We start from the raw sequence: 17,785 nt of genomic DNA, 5'->3' as shown, positions 1-17,785 counted from the left end.
GATTAGAACCCTTTCTAAATTAGATAAAAAGTTAAAATTCAAATTCAAATTCAAATTCATTTATTTCAAGTAGGCCTACTTTATAAGCACTTTTGAAACGTCAAGTATGCATGTTTGTGTGACTCTACCACCGGTTCGGAAAGCAGATTCTACCGAGAAGAGCCGGCAAGAAACTCAGTAGTTGCTCTTTTCCAACATCAACATTTACAATCATTTTGCTATCTTGCGGGAGATGAGAGCGAGGCTGGCTGCTTCCATTCTACCTTGTCATTGAGGAATTCATCAAATGTATAGTAACCTCGCTGTACTAGATGCGTTTTTACACATTTTTTAAATGTATGCATTGGTAGGTCAAGAATTTCCTTAGGAATCATGTTGTAAAAGCGTATACTCAACCCCACAAAGGAGTTCTGCACCTTTCGCAGACGATATGCAGATATCACTAATTTATGACCGTTTCTGGTAAGTCGATTGTTAATTTCAGCTTTTGATTTATAAAGAGTAATATTTTGCCTCACAAAGACTATATTACTATAAATGTATTGCGAAGCTACTGTAAGAATACCTATTTGTTTAAATTTTTCACGAAGCGATTCGCGTGATCCAAGTTTATATATTGATCGTACGGCTCTTTTCTGTAGTATAAATATACTTTCAATATCTGCAGCTTTTCCCCACAGCAAGATCCCATAGGACATAATACTGTGAAAGTATGCGAAATAAACAAGCCTAGCTGTTTCAACATCGGTAAGCTGTCTAATTTTCCTGATTGCATATGCAGCTGAGCTGAGTTTACTCGCTAGGCTTTCTATATGGGTACCCCATTGTAGCTTACAATCTAAGGTCACTCCTAGAAAAACAGTGGAGTTTTCTATTTTAAGTGTTTCTCCATTTATTATGATGTTTTTATCAATTTTTTTTACGTTAGGCAAAACAAATTCCAAACACTTAGTTTTTTTTGCATTTAAAAGTAAGTTATTAACAGTAAACCAGTCTGACACATGTGACAAAGCACGGTTTACGTCGTCAAAATTATCTTTGTTTCTATCAGTCTTAAAAATGAGAGATGTATCATCTGCGAACAGTACAATCTCACAAGTGCCCCTGACATGGTGTGGCAGATCATTTATATACACCAGAAACAATAAGGGACCCAAAATTGAGCCTTGTGGGACACCCATTAAGGCAGAAGATCCCTTAGACTTTATGTCTTTTACGCATACCCTTTGAACTCTATCACTTAGATAAGAGGCAATTAAATTGAGTGCAACGTTTTTGATGCCATAGTGGCTTAGTTTTAATAACAACGTTTTGTGTTCAACGCAATCGAATGCTTTGGACAGATCACAGAAAACACCAATGGCATTCTGCGAACGTTCCCAGGCATCGTAAATATGCTTTATGAGTCTTGCGCCTGCATCCGTTGTACTACGACCTTTAGTGAAGCCGTACTGCTCCGGATGAAGTAAGTTATTTACATTAAAATGATTTAAAAGTTGATAAAGTATAATTTTTTCAAAGACCTTACTAAGAGTTGGCAAGATTGAAATAGGCCTGTAATTGTTAAGGTCATTTTTATGACCGGATTTAAAAAGGGGTATTAATTTACTACATTTCATTAGGTTCGGAAAAATACCCATATCAACACATTCATTAAAAATTACAGCTAGATAAGGGGCAATAACGTCAATAATGTTAGAAATGACCATCACCGACATACCCCACAGATCACCGGTTTTTTTCAACTTTAATAACCTGAAATTCTTTACAATATCTATTGCAGATATATGTTTAAAATTAAATAAAACATTGCACTCTTTAACATTATCTCTCAATATACGCTGAGCTGCTATTGGTGAAGAGCTTAGAGAATCTGTTAACAAAACGGGAACATTCTGAAAGAAGTTTTCGAAAGTATTAGCAACCTCCCTGTCAGACGTCACTTTATTGTTATCAACAATAAGTTCAAAATCCACATCACGAGATTTAGTTTTTCCTGACTCGTAATTAACTATTTTCCAGGTTGTTTGTATTTTGTTATCAGATTTCATTATACTATATTTAATGTGTAGCGATTTCGCATTAGTGCAAACATTCTTAAATATTTTAGAGTATTTTTTTACGTGTTCTACGAAAGTTGGAGTATGATTAAATTGTTTTTCATCATACAGCTCATACAACTTCTCCCTACTTTTATATATACCTACAGTAGCCCAGTCACTAAATTTTAATTTATTACTGACATTGATGTGCTTAAAGTTGAATACTCTATTAAATTCGTTGTTTATAGTATTAAATAGTGCACTATAAAGACTGTCCGGATGAAAATGTTCGCACGCAATACCAGGGATTTTCGCAGTAATTTCACGTTTGAATCGCATTAATTTAGTCTTAGTTATTGGCCTACACTTTATAATTTGTCTGCTTTTATTGATAGTATTTAAAACAGTAATAAGTTGACCACAATGATCTGACCTTAAATTATTAATTATTCTTTTATCTAAAATGTCACAATTGAAAAAAATATTATCTAAGCAGGATGCTGAAGTTGCAGTTACTCTAGTAGGTTCACTAAAAGTGTGACACAAATTAAAACATTTAAATAAGTTAAGCAATCTAGCAGTTGTTGCATTTTCTAGTAAAATGTCGACATTGAAATCGCCACATACAATTACTTTTTTAGTAGAAAGACACAAACGCTTTAGTACATCCTCCATGACATTCTCGAAATCGCTAAAATCACCTGAAGGGGGTCGGTATACACTCACTATTATAAATCGCTCCAGCTCCACACAAGACAGTTCTGCAATGCGTTCAACAGAAAGACCAACTATGTCTTTTCGTTCTTTACAAATTATATTATTACGTACAAAAATTAAAGATCCACCGTGAATTGCAGTCCTTCTGAAGAACGCACTTGACAATATAAAGTTATCGATGTTTACTGCTACTTGTGTACCAGTGAGCCAGTGCTCAGTTATACACAAAATATGTACATTGAGTTTCTCCACAAACAGCTCTATTTCTAATTCTTTGCCGGTGAAGCTCTGTATATTTTGGTGTACAATGTTCATATGGCAGAGCTCCTCCGTTGTCTTATTAACTAGTTTAAATCATTATTAAATTTCTTAATAGTACTAGCGCAAGTACTAGGGTCAGTAATAGAAATAGAAGTACTTGAAGTACAATTTGTAAAAGTGTCAATAGACTTTGTTACAACAGTTGTAACAGTATCATTTAAATTATAAGCTAGTAAAAACGCTATCTGCTGCTTACACTTTTTAGGCAGATACAATTTATCTCTTGTCATTACAAATGATGACGTGAATTTATTAATGTCAAAATAAAAAATTGCGTCGCTATGACGGTATGTCAAATTATAGATTAATAAGTTTAATTTATAAATATGTTCATTTTGTTTTGAGTTTAGAGTGCCACAATAAGGAAAGGCACACATTACAAACTTACATTTAGTTTTGTTATTTAAAAGCAGTAATTTTTCAATGCATCTTATAATCTGATGCTTTTTGACATTTAAACTGTCCCCTAACAATAAGACAACATTTGTATACCTATCTAGATTTTTTTCATTTAGGCTATTAATGACACAATCAAAACTAGCCCCCGGTGAACATATATTTGTCACTGAGTGGTTTAGGTAACAATTCATAATAGGACCTAAACCTCTACCTATTTTGTCAGATATTACTATACTTTGTTTTTTAGGTTTAGCAGATAAAGTAGAATTTAAGGATACAGGAACATGTGTTGCATTTCCAGACCTCTCTGGGCAAATATCCAAATTGTCAGTGAATATATTACTACAGTCTTGACTAGGTATAGGTATGTCATGAGTACATTGACATTTATTTGTTAAAGACTCAAAACGAGCCATATTATACGTTCCTAGGGCTAACAACTCATCAGCTGCCTGGATTTGCTCATGGATCTGCTTTTGTGACAGCTCATATTTGGAAGTGACAGTTGTCAAGGAATCTTCCAACTGTTTAATTTGATCATTCAAGTTTTGGACATCTGTATCATATTTTGCTGTTGTTTTTTGAAGTGAGAAACAATAGCTTTTTAACTTATTCAATAATAATACCCTTTCTTTCCTTAATGCCAGGTTTTTGGTACTTGCTTGCTGGTTTTTAATTAAATTTTGAGTTTTTTTGATAATTTTACCAATTTTTATATATTTTTTTAAGCGCACCTTATCAGCCTAACAGCAACTTTTAGTACCTATAGCTGTTGCTAGTTGGTGATGATCTATTTCATTTTACATACCTACAATACAAACTACAAAATATGTACAATGATTGCCATGGTCTAACTACGCTGTCTGTCAAATTATATGTTGTGCCTACTGAAATTATTACGGAGACTTTATATAAAAGCAACCAAATTAATGGAATGTTATTTGAATAATCAGGTAGCACAAAATTCAAACTGAAGTGGAAGCTGTGTCAAATTATAAGTTGTGCCTACTGATATTATTATGGAGGTTTTATATAAAAGCAACCAAATTAATGGAATGATATTTGAATAATCAGGTAGCACAAAATTCAAACTGAAGTGGTGGTGAGAGAATAGATTTCTTAAGATTTTTAAATAAACCACTAATATTACTAAGAATATTTATTATATTAATTATTATGAAGCAATAAAATCCACATAATGTTTGGGTATATTATCATGGTTATAAGCAATAATTTACATAGATAACAGCTGAAAAAATTGATGATAAATAAATTAGCATGTCCGTCCGTGGTGTAATTTAGATCGTAGGCATCGGTGAGCTAGAATCTAGAGCTATGAAACAAGATAAAAAAACAGGCACACATCGGGCTGTCAAATCTGACATTAACAGTTTAGTCTTATTCGGACGAAATTCCGGAGTTTTTTGTCGAGTGAAGGAGAAAATAAATTAAAAATGACTTCGAATTTGTCTGCTATCGAACTATTGAAATTGGGAAATGAGGGAAGGATAAAACCATTCCTAAATCAATATTGGCCTTACATCCTCGGTGGTGTATTTGGAATAGGAACGGGCGTAATGATTAACTTTGGCACGAAACGTCCACTCATGAGCGGTAATGCATTACATAATAACAATAACAAAACATTATATGAATTATATGTTCAACCTCACTGCAACTATGAAACTATGATGATAATCATACTACCTTTTTACATACATAAAATTTTATGTAAAGAATCTAACAGTGCAGTTTAATCCCGCACGTAACCTCTCGGACTGTTTTAAATTGTCATTTCCATACACAATTTGTTATTGGTATAAAACTTGCCTTGTCATCTGAATCCAGCAGCAGTACAGTTGTTGCCATTCCAGTACCTTGGCACCCCAACGTCCGTTGGGCCTCTGAGCTATGTACATGGCTCAGTAGCTTGCGAATCTTTCATTGATGTTGCCGATTTTGGTTCTTCTGCAGATCTTGTCATTCCCGATTTGATCACTCACTCCAGGAAAAGCTCTCTCCATCGCCGCCGAGTGACCCTATCCCTTCTTTTAAGACTTATAGTATAACGTGTTTCTGAGCCAGGCACTAGGTATCTCACATGTTTATATTTTAAAGTATTTATTATATTTTAGGCATTCAAAAACATATACTTGGTGTTGTGGGTTGGACTGCAGCAATAAGTGTTGTGCAAAACAAACGAGATGAATACTTAGCAGAAAAGGATGCTGTTCTCAGGCACTATATTGAGCTACACCCAGAAGATTTCCCTACTCCCGGTATGTTATTTACAATATAACTTTTATTTGACTATAAAGATTAGTTAGACATAGTTAAGAATCCAAGGCTGTGGGTTCGATTCCCACAACTGGAAAATGTGTATGTGATGAATATGAATGTTTTTCAATGTCTGGGTGTTTATCTGTATTTTATAAGTATTTATGTAAATTATTCATAAAAATATTCATCAGTCTTCTTAGCACGCAAAACACAAGCTACGCTTATTTTAGGGCTAGAAGGCAACGTCTGTAATGTCATAGTATATTTATTTTTTTATTTAATAATAATAGGCTTTGTCATTTCCAGAAAGGAAGAAGATTGGCGACCTCTTGGACCCTTGGGTACCAATTCGTTAATTTTATTTAATTTAGTTGTATATTATGTTAAAATTAGCACAGACCTATTAATAAAATGAATTATCCCATTACTGTTTTTCATTCAATAATTAGTTAGGCCTTTAAAAGAATCTAATATTGTTTCACAGTGAATACTAAACTAGTTAGTCTAGTTTTTACTGTGCCTGTTTTTACCGTGTGAAATTTCTAGCCAAAAATTAGATAATAGTTTTTTTTAAGTGGCTCTGAAGTGGGCCAGTAATGGGTTGATATGATGATGATAATGATCAAAACAGAGCAGTTGAACCTGACTTTGATGTTAGTTCCTTCTCCTATAAAAGAGAGCTGATCATGGTAAACTTTACTACAGATCCTACTAATGTCCCATTGCTGGTCACAGGCCTCCTAAGAGAGGGGTTTAGAGTATAGACCCACCAAACTACTCCAATGCAGGGTGGTGGGTTTTAAATTTTAAGCAATATTACCATATTTTAATGTAAGATATTATAACTGGGACAAGCAGCTTGATAGTCAAAACACTTATTCCATAACTCCATGCTGGTACTGATAATTATTGTTTTAACTGAAAATCAAATACCAAGAAACTTGGCCACACCCGGGAATCCCAATACCTTGTGATCTGTAGTTGAACATGCCACCCACTAAATAAACAAGGTAACTGTGTATCACAGCTTCAAGTAAATTATAACTTATTACTATGCTATTAGAAGACTATTAGAAGTAGCTATTAAGATTAAAAAGTGAATCCTCTGTAGAGGTACTAATATATTTTTTTTTTTATTTCGATTACCAATATTGGGGAATAAAAAATAACTTTATTTGTAAAATATTTAATAGTTAAATAGTAACATAAAGTTTCAAATAAATAGCACGCATGAAGTTAAATCACTACAAAATTGTATTCATGTATTTTACATGCATTAAAGGTTTTTTTGTTTGATTGCTACACCATAACTACACTAAATTGGCAGCTCTTAATGATTTCAGTCTTAATAATGTAGAGCATTATGAACAGGTACTTTAGATCAGGTATAGATGCCGATGGTTCCACAGGAGAGCGGTGCCGCCACATAGCGGCTGTAATGTAGCGACTCGGGAATTCACGGAAATATCTGAAACTAGACTTCACATCAAATAGCGGAGCCGTCTTAGCGGTGCTTTTACTAAGATGCTGTAGGCTTAGCCATCTCTTATACGTTTAAGGTTCTTTCTTAGCCGCCAAATAATCCCTGAATAGGTAAGAGCAATAAATGTACTAAGTGAATTTGACGTTAAGACAGGATTGGTAGGCAAAGTCTGTCAAATTTGTTTTAGACTCTATAATTCTCATAATCAGCTATTTTAGTAAACGTCGTGATTTATACATCATTTCACACTTACATATTCATATTCTTCACTGACTCAGCGTGCGACTATAAATTGTGGCATATAGATCGAATTAAAGATAAGCCCCTCCACACTCCTCCAGTGTGAGTTGATCATCCAAAACCAAGGTCTTTGCATTTTCCTCTCTTCCTGCGAGAGGAATAGACGACCGTCATTTTAAGGTATTCCCATCATATTATGGACATAATATAGCGGCACCGCTTTCTTAAGGACCTATCGCTTTGCCACCATATCGCCTAGGTGTTACACTTTATGATGTAGCAAGTAATGTTGGGCCAATGCACTCATATAGTCGAATGTTTCACCACAGTTTGAGCAAATGTATGATTCGTTTATTTTATTTGAATTAGGACTGAAAATTGAATGATTGCCGATTAGAAGAGACTCTTGAGCACTTTTACTGCTCGCTACATAATTTTCATCCTTTCTTGGCAAAGTGACATTTTTGCTTTCATCTACACCAACGATGTCTATACTTTTGTTGGGATTGTATTCATTCCGTTGTTTACATATCGTATTGGAAGCTTGGTGCTTTCTTAGTTTGTGTAATTTCTGTAAAACAAAAAATTTCGTTAAATTATAATTTTTTTTTCAAAAAGGCTCGGACGTCCGGCTCCTCTTTTAAAATCGGACCGATTGGAAAATTGACGTCTGTTGGTATTTTACACAATGAGTCCCATTAAAACTTTATTACTTCTCAAACTTCGTGCCTTTCGATGCGCAGAATTCAATGTGCGTATCAGCCTATCAGCGAAACGGTACAGTTGGCTGTACAGGCAACTGTTTTCTGTCATGCTGATTTCCGCCCGCGTGCGGATCTTGGCCGCGGGTAGCCCGTATTCTATCATTTCAGTAAGGTACCTTTTTCATTGCGTACACTAATTTGGAACGCAATTTAAGGTCTCTTTTCCTATCATGCGAATTTCACCCCGCGTGCGGAACTAGTCCGCATGTGGACCACCCGTATCCTCTCGTTTCATATCATCATGATATCAACCCATTACCGGCATACTACAGGGCACGGGTTTCCTCCCATAATGAGAAGGGCTTAAGGCCGTATTACACTGGCCCAGTGCGTATTTATGTACTCCGAACACTTTTGAGAACATTATGGAGAACTCTGATTTTTATTAATTGCTTAAAACGCAAAAAACTTACGTTACGAGGTGCGTGCTAGGATACGAACTGGGTCTCCCGAAAGTAATATACCTTTTTCCTGTTACACGGGCTGCACTCATGCGGCACGCAGATTATTGTGTCGCGCTATCACACGCACGCGGACAGAAAACGGCACGAAGCTACACTCTCACCTAACTTCGGCGACGATACAAAGTTTGAATATGACTGTACCAATAATACCATAATATGCGGAAAAACAAAAAATATATAGGAAGTTAACCATGGCGTAATTTATAATACTCACTAAGTCCCGGAGATGAATGTATGCTGACGGACAAATATCACATTTAAAATTCTTCACTCCTCTGTGCTTCTGTATGTGTCTTGTTAATTCACTGGACGTTATAAAGGACTTGTTACACAATGAACAGACCTGAATAAAAAATAACTAATGAGAAAAAGAAAAAATTAGCATAGGTAACATAATATAATTTAGTCCCAAATAATCTTCAAATCAGTTTTAAGGCTCCATTGTACCGCAACGCGTTTGGCGGTCCATTTTTCTCGGTAGACATGTATCTAGCAACGGCCGACGTCACCCACCAAACCAGAGTACAAAACAGACAATTAAGAAATTGTAAACTCAAGAAGCGGTTAAAGCCCGGGGGTAGGAGCTCGACTTCACCTTCGGGGGCCCGAATTCGAATACCAACACGCACCTCAAACTTTACTAAGTTATGTGAGTTTTAAATGATAAAACCTGCCTGAGAGTTCTAAATAATGTTCTCAATGGTACTCACCATTCGGAACATTATGTAGAACTGGCTCAGACCGGAGTCCACCAATCCGTACTAGGCCAGCGTGGTGGACTACGGCCTTAACATTCTCATTTCCGGAGAAGACCCGTTCCCTGCTGTGGGCCGGTAATGGGTAGTTATGATGAAACTCAAGAACCCCGTCGGGGATCGAACGCGGGACCACCACTTATACCACTAACCACAGTGTCAAGTGAGTTTAAGAAAAGATAAAAAAATCTATCGCATGAAAGGTTGGTGCATAGAAGTAGGTTGAAAAAGGTAATATAACTGTATAATTCATAGCTATTTTATGCTTCAAGTGACTTAATGATACTGCATAAGCTTACATGATCCTTTTGGCCAGTATGGATTTTTATATGTGCTTGTAAATTCCCTTGAGCTGAGAATCTTTTACTGTAACAAAAGAAACCTTGCATGTTATACAGTGCAACCTCGATATAACAAATCGAAAGGGAACATATAAATATTCGTTATATCAAGTCATTCGTTAAACAGAAGACTGTTTTATTGCGGTTAGGTTGGAAGAGGTAAATAAAATAGTTTTATTTAATAATCTACAACTAAAAAATAAAGGTCTGTGTGGGGAAAATGTGTTAATTAGAAGAAATAACTAGTGTTATAGGCTCTTATAGACAATTTAAGGGGAATACGAAGAATTTGTTAAATCATGTAGGGTATATAATGTTGCACTGTAATGTCCTCTCGCGAACACAAACAGTGCGGTATTAAATAACGCGTATGTGACGCGTCCATAACCATTCGAAGTTTGCGCGTGCGCAGGGCATTCGAACGCGTCATCGATTGACAGCGAACTGTCATAAATTTAGTTTTAACAATTATATAATAAACTAGCAGCACACACGCAGTGTTGGTAGGCCCCGACGAGGTGGAGAGATGAACAGATAAGAGAGTCTGTTCAATTTCATAGTGTCGGTACACTGGCAGGAGAATTTGGCATTTTGCATTTTTGTAAATTTTGCTTTTTATATTGTTGTTGAATCAATTATTTTTCTTATTTATGCTTATGGTATTATAATAAATACGAATACAAATAATAAAAACATAAATTGATTTATTTTATTCTTATGGTTAAAGAAAGATTTTATTGAAAAATACGAGGAGATAAACGAAAGGAAAACTAACTCTATTTTGCGAAGTGTTCGGTTCATTGTGTCCTGTACCTTCTATAATAAACTATGTCTAACTATGTATCAGTTTATAACAAGTAATACTAGTTTTTTTAAGAACTTGCCTGCAAATTTCACATTGAAATGGCTTTTCTCCAGTGTGCACTCTAAGATGTATAGTCAGATTGTGCTTCTGCGAAAATCGTCGAGGACAATATTTGCATACAAACGGTTTGTCTCCAGTATGGGTTCTGCAATATAAAATACCAAATATAGACCTTTGGTTTCATACCAAAAGGCTTATAAATACGGTTTTGAACTTCATATTGTATCAACTCTGAAGGAATAACCAACATGAAGAATAGCTAAATTTGAAATTTATTTCACTGCTTAAAAGGACAAAATTACATACCTACGATTTTGTTATCTAAAAATATAAAAAAGGATATAAAGTTTTATTAGTTAGAATCCTCTGACAAGGGATAAAATATACGTGTCCACCTGCCAAAGTACGGCAACAGGTAGAAGTTTATTATTACCCCAGTTTATTATTACACTTATATTATTTGGATAAACAAATTGAGGAATATGATATAATTTGTCATATGATTTTGACAGCAAGTTGGCGCAGTGGCCAGTGACCATGCTTTCTGTGTCCAAGACCGTGGGTTCAATTCCCACGACTGGAAAAATGTTTGTGTGATGTACATTAATGTTTTTCAGTGTCTGGGTGTTTATCTGTATATTATGAGTATTTATGTGTATTATATTCATAAAAATATTCATCAGCTATCTTAGTACCCATAACACAAGCTACGTTTACTTGGGGGCTAGATGGCGGCGACGTCTGTATTGCCGTAGTATATTTATATAATAATATTTAATTGAGTCTTTTCCATGCAGAGAAAAATGTCTCATGCCCATTCTAGCCGTGCAGGGCGACTGGTTCACATTAGATTGTCAACTGCCAATTTGATATATGTGGATAGCGACATCCCAAAGAAGAATCATTTAAAATAAAATACCTCACATGCATTTCTAACTGCGCTTGGCATCGAAATTCCTTATTGCACTGATTGCAGGTGTAATCTTTCTTGGGTTTTGGTTTTGGGCCTCTTTTTAATTTCTCTGTATCAGGTTTCTTTTTGTAGTTTGAAGAGCTTTTCTTCTGCTGTACATGTTGACATTTGCTTTAAGAGAATATTTTTTATCAAATTAAATAATAAACTATTCAACTTAGTTAAATCATATAAAACTAGCTGTTTTGTTTTTATTCCTCTGGTAACTTTTTCCACATATCCATCTCCAGGCTACATGGATGCCTTTCTTCATGCTTGGTTCGACTGTTGAGCGAAGCATAGGTAACAAAAAAACAGACATACTTTCGCTTTTATAATATTATCGGTAAACAGGTGAGGTAAGTTAAATCTCAAAACCATTACAAGATTTAGAGTTTAGTAGTCAAATTACGAAATAAAAGGTAGGTTCATTGTTACAGTGGGAACCTAGTTACAGGGCGATATGCTTTATGTGATGCAATTAAAAGTAGCACGGTATATAAAATATAATTTACCATTTTTTTACTATTGTTGGTTGGGTCATGACCTGAAAATATAATATAGAAGTATATAAATGATTGTCTGTGATTATTATAAAAATTAAAAGTGACATAAGTATGTTAAGTTTGTGGCAGTTGAATGGAATATTATTTTAATATACTATCAGTTCCCTTGCAGACACAATATACCCAGACCCATGTCCTAGAATGTTGTTTATCTTATCTGCACCATTTCTTCTTATTCTCGGCTTATAAAATACATAAAGTGATATTAAATAGCCTCTAGAATTGGGCTATCATAAGCACTTTATTGCTAGTCTAGATAGATTAGGATATGGATTATAATTCTTACTTACGATGGGATCAGTCATGACCATAGCATGGCTCACTCTGAAACAAACAGAAATAAATGATTAGTGCACTCACTGGTTACAAGAGAATAACAGCTAGCAAGGGAGCTGAGCTGAGCTAGAGCAGAACTAGCATGTGTCATGATCATAATGTGTTTGAAATTTTACAAAAGTAGTTATAGCTGGCATCTCATTACTATGTACAATATATTATGGAGTTTAGGTACCTATGCATCAAAAGTTTGTATTAGTTGTAGTAGTATTTGTATAAAGAAACATTTAACTTTGACTATGACTGGTTCTTTATTGTTCAAGACTTGCCCTCTATTGGTTTTGGCTTGGCTCTATTTAAAGCAGGCTGTGTGACATACTTGCTTGGAATACTGAGTCCTAGATACTGTCTGAGACGCACATCTGAACTTTCACATGACTGTTTGAAATGGTAAGATATTCCCAATTTGTAGATACAATTGCTGCATATTTGTTCTGGTAAGCCATCACTTTTGCTTATCTGTGGGTGAAAAATAAAGTTTTTATTCAGTAGTTAACTAAACACCATATGGTAAAAACAAAAAGATGCTAATTCTGTTGTACACTAAACTAAATTGACAGTTAAGGCTATCCTTTTTTGAAATGCTTCCTATAGGAAAGGAGAGTTTTTTGACATAGATTAAGTGCAGTTTAGTGATATGCTTACAACAAAATTGGCACCAATATTTATAAAACTTAAAGTGTTAAACATTTTGGTGCCAATTCTGTTGTAATGTTTATTGATTAAATAGTAACAAATTTTTATTTATACAACTAAAATAGGCTGTATTAAATTAGTTTCTCTAACTTCAGCCCCACCACCTGGAAATAATTATTCACATTTCCTTTATACATGTGAGTATGCCATCCTTATGTTCCTTCCTTATAAAACTTAAAAGTGTTATACATATTGGTGCCAATTCTGTTGTAATGTTTATTGATTAAATAGTAACAAATTTTTATGAATACAACTAAAATAGGTTGTATTAAATTAGTTTCTCAAACTTCAGCCCTATTTTCCAGGTTGGAAAAGATTATTCATATTTCCTTTATACATGTGCGTATGCCATCCTCATGCTCCTTTCTTGCAGTGTAACTTCCTAGTTATTAATTGGCAGTGAATTTTGAAGCGGGGGACCCTTCAAACCTCACTGCCAATTCATTTTAAATCTATTTTTTTTTAATTTTAATTAAATAATTTAAATACTATGAATAAGGAAGCCCACCAATAACTTAACCATTGATTGTATAACATTTTCCTGCCCTGTCAAGCTTATTAAAGTTTTAAGAAATATAGGGTTGTTCAAGGAGCAGACAAACAAACCCTCAAAAGCCAGTAATATAGTTGCTGTTATTCGTTTTTGTCTGCTTATTTAAAAAATGAGTGCTAATTCAGCAAAATAGGATTGGAAAGCTATTAGAATATTAACTTTACTGAAGTTTAGGCCTACTGCTTTGTTCCCTTTTTCTTTAAAAGAAACTAAAGTTAGACTACTAGCCAGGGGTCACTACAAATTAAACTTAATTTGCTTTGAGAAAAGTAGGAGAATCTGTGTACACCAAACAGATCTTCAGTAATGTACTCCGTACGCGCGTTTTGTTCCGACACCGGAGCATCCTCATCCTGTTGACTTCACAATCATTTAAGATAATATCACAATTGTGATATAGACATCTGAGGATGCTGACTCTATTCCGTACAGATTCTCTTGCTTTTCGCAGAGTATAGTAAATTAAGTTTCATTTTCATAGCATATTACTGAAATTTTCAAAGTAGCGCCTGCTTCTATCCAATAGTTTGGGATCAGTTGTTATTATTTACCTTAACATTACTGCAGTATTCTATCATTTCACACAGGGCTAAATTGTAACTTTTAGTGAATATAGATGATAAGATACCTTCCTCTAAACAAATTCTACATAATTTATTCATTGTAGAACAACAGTAAAGTAAGTAAAGTAAACATTAAAGAAGATCTAAAATAGCTAATTATTTTATTCAATTTCAATTCAATTCTTGTTTATGGCTTTTGTCTGTGCCAACTGGGCACAAGGTACTTCGCCAATGTCTTGTAGGTGAAGAAGGCACGAAGGAGATTGATCGGTGAAACTAATGAAAAGTTAATTTTGAATTTGTACCAAGAAATAGTTGTTATTAGCTAGTTAGCTCTTTAACCTAAGGCAGCACAGACAACAAATGCATATATATCTAACACGGATATTTTTTGTACATTATACTTTAATTTTATTACTTACTATATATTTACATAAAAATCTACAATAAGGACTGAAAACAAACATTAAAAAACATTTAACACTCAAAGGACGGGGGACTTTGGGAGGAAGAACGTCATAGAGGGGATAGGTAAGTTTGGGACAGTTAAAAATAATATGAGTTATAGTGCCCTCATCCAAGCCACACTCACAGATGGAGTTGTCCCTTATCCGGAGTTTGGCCAGATGTACAGGTGTGCTAGCATGACCAAGACGCAATCGGGAAATTGTGGATGAAGTCCAGCGATTTGTACTTCGAGAGTGACAAAACCAGGGTTGTCTTGGTATGTTTTGTTGGATGGTAGCGTAAAACTTACCCTTAACCAATTTGGAATCATTCCAAAAAATTTTCCAGGCTGTTTCCATATATGTTTTGGCAAGAGTACATAGGTCCTGCGATGAATTTTTAAAATGATCTAGAGAACCTGACTCAACAGCTGTTTTGGCACATGAGTCAGCAGTCTCGTTTCCTGGAATACCTGAGTGGCTTGGAATCCAAACCAGTAAGATGAATAGTCCTTTTTGATTGCAAGAGAGCAGAGCCTTCCGGATTTTTAAGATAATGGGAAATCGTGATTTGCTGCGAAAGGGGTTTTCTTTAATAGACATTAAACAGCTTAAAGAGTCAGTCAGAATAACCGTCTGTTGTACGTTATGGGACAGTGCAAACAGGATTGCTTCCAAAAGAGCAATGGCCTCTCCGGTAAACACAGAAGACTCGGGAGGGCATTTAAATTTTAAAACAATTCTGTAAACAGGAACCCAACATGCAGCACCAACACAACCTTCTGGAGACAGCTTTGAAGCATCAGTATATATAATAAGATGATTTGACCAATTTTGACTAATATGCTTTTCTAGTTTGATATTGGTATCTGGGGATCCTTTACTCAGACCTAGATCTGTGATGATGGAAGGGTTGTATATTAATGCTTTAAATGGGGTTGAATATAGTGGGTTGATTGTGAAAGATGTCAGGGGATTAGGAAGGCTGGTATACTTTAGGAAACTATCTAGCAAGTAGGAAGACGAGTTACGGGAGCAAGGTGCGTGTGATAGTTGACTTAGTCGGTGCCAAAGAGGATGGGATGACAGCTGTAACATCTTGCTGATAAAGCGGTCACATAGATATTGTCGACGGATGGATAGAGGAGGGTCAACGCATTCTACCTGCAAAGCATTAGTGGGGGAGGATTTCATTGCACCTAGAATAATTCTAAGGCATCTATACTGAATTTTATTAAACTTTTCAGCAGCTGATTTATTAAAAGGCTCTAAAACAAACATACAGTAATCCATGTGGCTACGTACTAAGGCATTATATAATAATTTTAAAGTATAGGGGTGAGCACCCCACCAAACTCCCGCTATTGCTCGTAGTACATTGATGCCTTTTTCACATTTTTTGATAATGTATTCAGAATGAGCAATTCCATTCAGTCGTGTGTCTAAATAAACACCTAAAAATTTAGCTTTAACTGCAAGATTGATTGCTTGACCTTCAAATGAGATGTTGAGGTTCGGGAGGTATCTCTTCCTTGTATATACCACTGCCTGACATTTGCCCACTGATAGGGACAAGCCATGGTCAGACAGCCACTGGCCTAGATAATACAAAGCAGAATTGATACGACAGGATACTTCCTCTATACTGCCTGAGCTGTGATAGAGGACAATATCATCAGCATATTGTAAAATGGTACAAAAACTAGAAACAGACAATTCGAGGTCGTGGGTATATATGCTATAGAGAAGAGGACTGAGAACAGAGCCTTGAGGGAGGCCTTTCCAGATTAATCTGGGGGGAAGAGAATTATTCTGATGCTTTACCAGAACATATCTGCAAAACAGCAGATTACATATGAAATGAACCATCCTCGAGGGAACACTCAGCTTAAGTAGTTTCTGCCTGAGCACCGGAAGTAGGACATTATCATATGCAGAAGCAATATCAAGAAAAGCACCCACAAGGTACTCTCCTTTTGTAAAGGCTAATCTTATATCTGTTGTTAATACACTGAGACTGTCTGTTGTACTCATACCCTTCCGAAACCCAAATTGGGAGGAGGGGAGAATATTTCTACTTTCCATTAACCATTCCAGTCGGTTTTTAAGGAGATGTTCTGTAACTTTAGCTAAAGTAGATGACAAAGCTATGGGTCTATATGAATTTGAATTAAGGGGATTTTTATAAGGTTTAAGGATAGGAATAACAATTTGAGATTTCCAGGAGTTTGGGATAGAACCAGTTTCCAAACATTTATTGATTATTTTAAGGTAATAAATTTTAGCTTTGTCATTTAAGTTAACCAGGAATGAATATGGAACGCCATCTTCCCCTGGAGCTGTATCTTTTAGACCATTGAGAGCAATTTGAAGCTCAGAAAAGGAAAAGGGGGCATCCATTTCATCCGTAGCTGGAGCTGGCGTAGTAGTTAGAAATGAGTCCACATAGGGAACATAAGGTGGAGCTAATTTGTCTGCAAAGTTGTTAAGCCAGTCAGAAGGATTATTTGAGGAAGGATCAACGTGGCTCAGGGAGCGACGGAATCTCCTCATATTTTCCCACACAATGGTGGAGGGTGAACGAGGGCTAAGCGATTCACAGAACTGCGTCCAACTTGCTCTTTTCTTTTTGACGACTAATCTTTTAATTTTAGCATCTAGTTTTTGGTAACTATTAAAGTTATCCTGAGTCATGCAGGCTGAGTATAATTCTTCTGCAGCAGATCTTTTACCAAATAAATCGCTGCATTCATCATCCCACCAAGGAGAGGAAAGCAGCGGATTTTTCACAGGGTGTTTTTTTGGAATATGGGAATCGGCCGAAGATATAAGAGATTTTAAAAAGAGATCATAGCATACCAGAATGTTTCCATCACTTTCCAAATCGGGCAGAGTGTCTACAATGCAATCAACTGATAGGGCATAATCTTCCCAATTTGCTTTTTTAAGTTTATACTTTAAAAGGGGATCATAGTTAGGGGTAGGTAAGGATTTATTATTTA

The 17,785-nt window shown here is 35.4% G+C and overlaps 2 protein-coding genes across 3 annotated transcripts; one reads left to right on the top strand and one right to left on the bottom strand.

Moving 5' to 3' along the window:
* Positions 1–4,856: 4,856 nt before the first annotated feature.
* On the top strand, positions 4,857–6,183 carry LOC120627331 (NADH dehydrogenase [ubiquinone] 1 subunit C2). The gene is made up of 3 exons (XM_039895309.1): positions 4,857–5,093; positions 5,615–5,758; positions 6,066–6,183. The coding sequence occupies exons 1-3, from the start codon at positions 4,934–4,936 to the stop codon at positions 6,113–6,115; spliced, it is 354 nt and encodes a 117-aa protein (XP_039751243.1). The 5' UTR covers positions 4,857–4,933; the 3' UTR covers positions 6,116–6,183.
* A 770-nt stretch (positions 6,184–6,953) lies between these two features.
* Positions 6,954–14,493, bottom strand: LOC120627693 (gastrula zinc finger protein XlCGF28.1). 2 transcript variants are annotated; one of them, XR_005658936.1, is made up of 10 exons: positions 14,326–14,436; positions 12,845–12,984; positions 12,480–12,513; positions 12,139–12,170; positions 11,591–11,755; positions 10,691–10,816; positions 9,765–9,831; positions 8,925–9,053; positions 7,496–8,053; positions 6,954–7,233 (listed from the first exon to the last, which is right to left on the bottom strand). XR_005658936.1 is itself a non-coding variant. In XM_039895716.1 (9 exons), the coding sequence occupies exons 1-9, from the start codon at positions 14,434–14,436 to the stop codon at positions 7,745–7,747; spliced, it is 1,113 nt and encodes a 370-aa protein (XP_039751650.1). In that variant the 5' UTR covers positions 14,437–14,493; the 3' UTR covers positions 6,954–7,744. The 2 variants fall into 2 exon arrangements, 1 of the variants encoding a protein (XP_039751650.1); XM_039895716.1 differs by having other exon boundaries at positions 6,954–8,053; positions 14,326–14,493.
* Positions 14,494–17,785: the final 3,292 nt, after the last annotated feature.

This window comes from Pararge aegeria, chromosome 11 (assembly GCF_905163445.1).
Source record: "Pararge aegeria chromosome 11, ilParAegt1.1, whole genome shotgun sequence".
Lineage (NCBI taxonomy): Eukaryota > Metazoa > Arthropoda > Insecta > Lepidoptera > Nymphalidae > Pararge > Pararge aegeria.
Note: the sequence above shows the minus strand (reverse complement) of the source record. Positions and strands in the feature narration are given on the sequence as shown.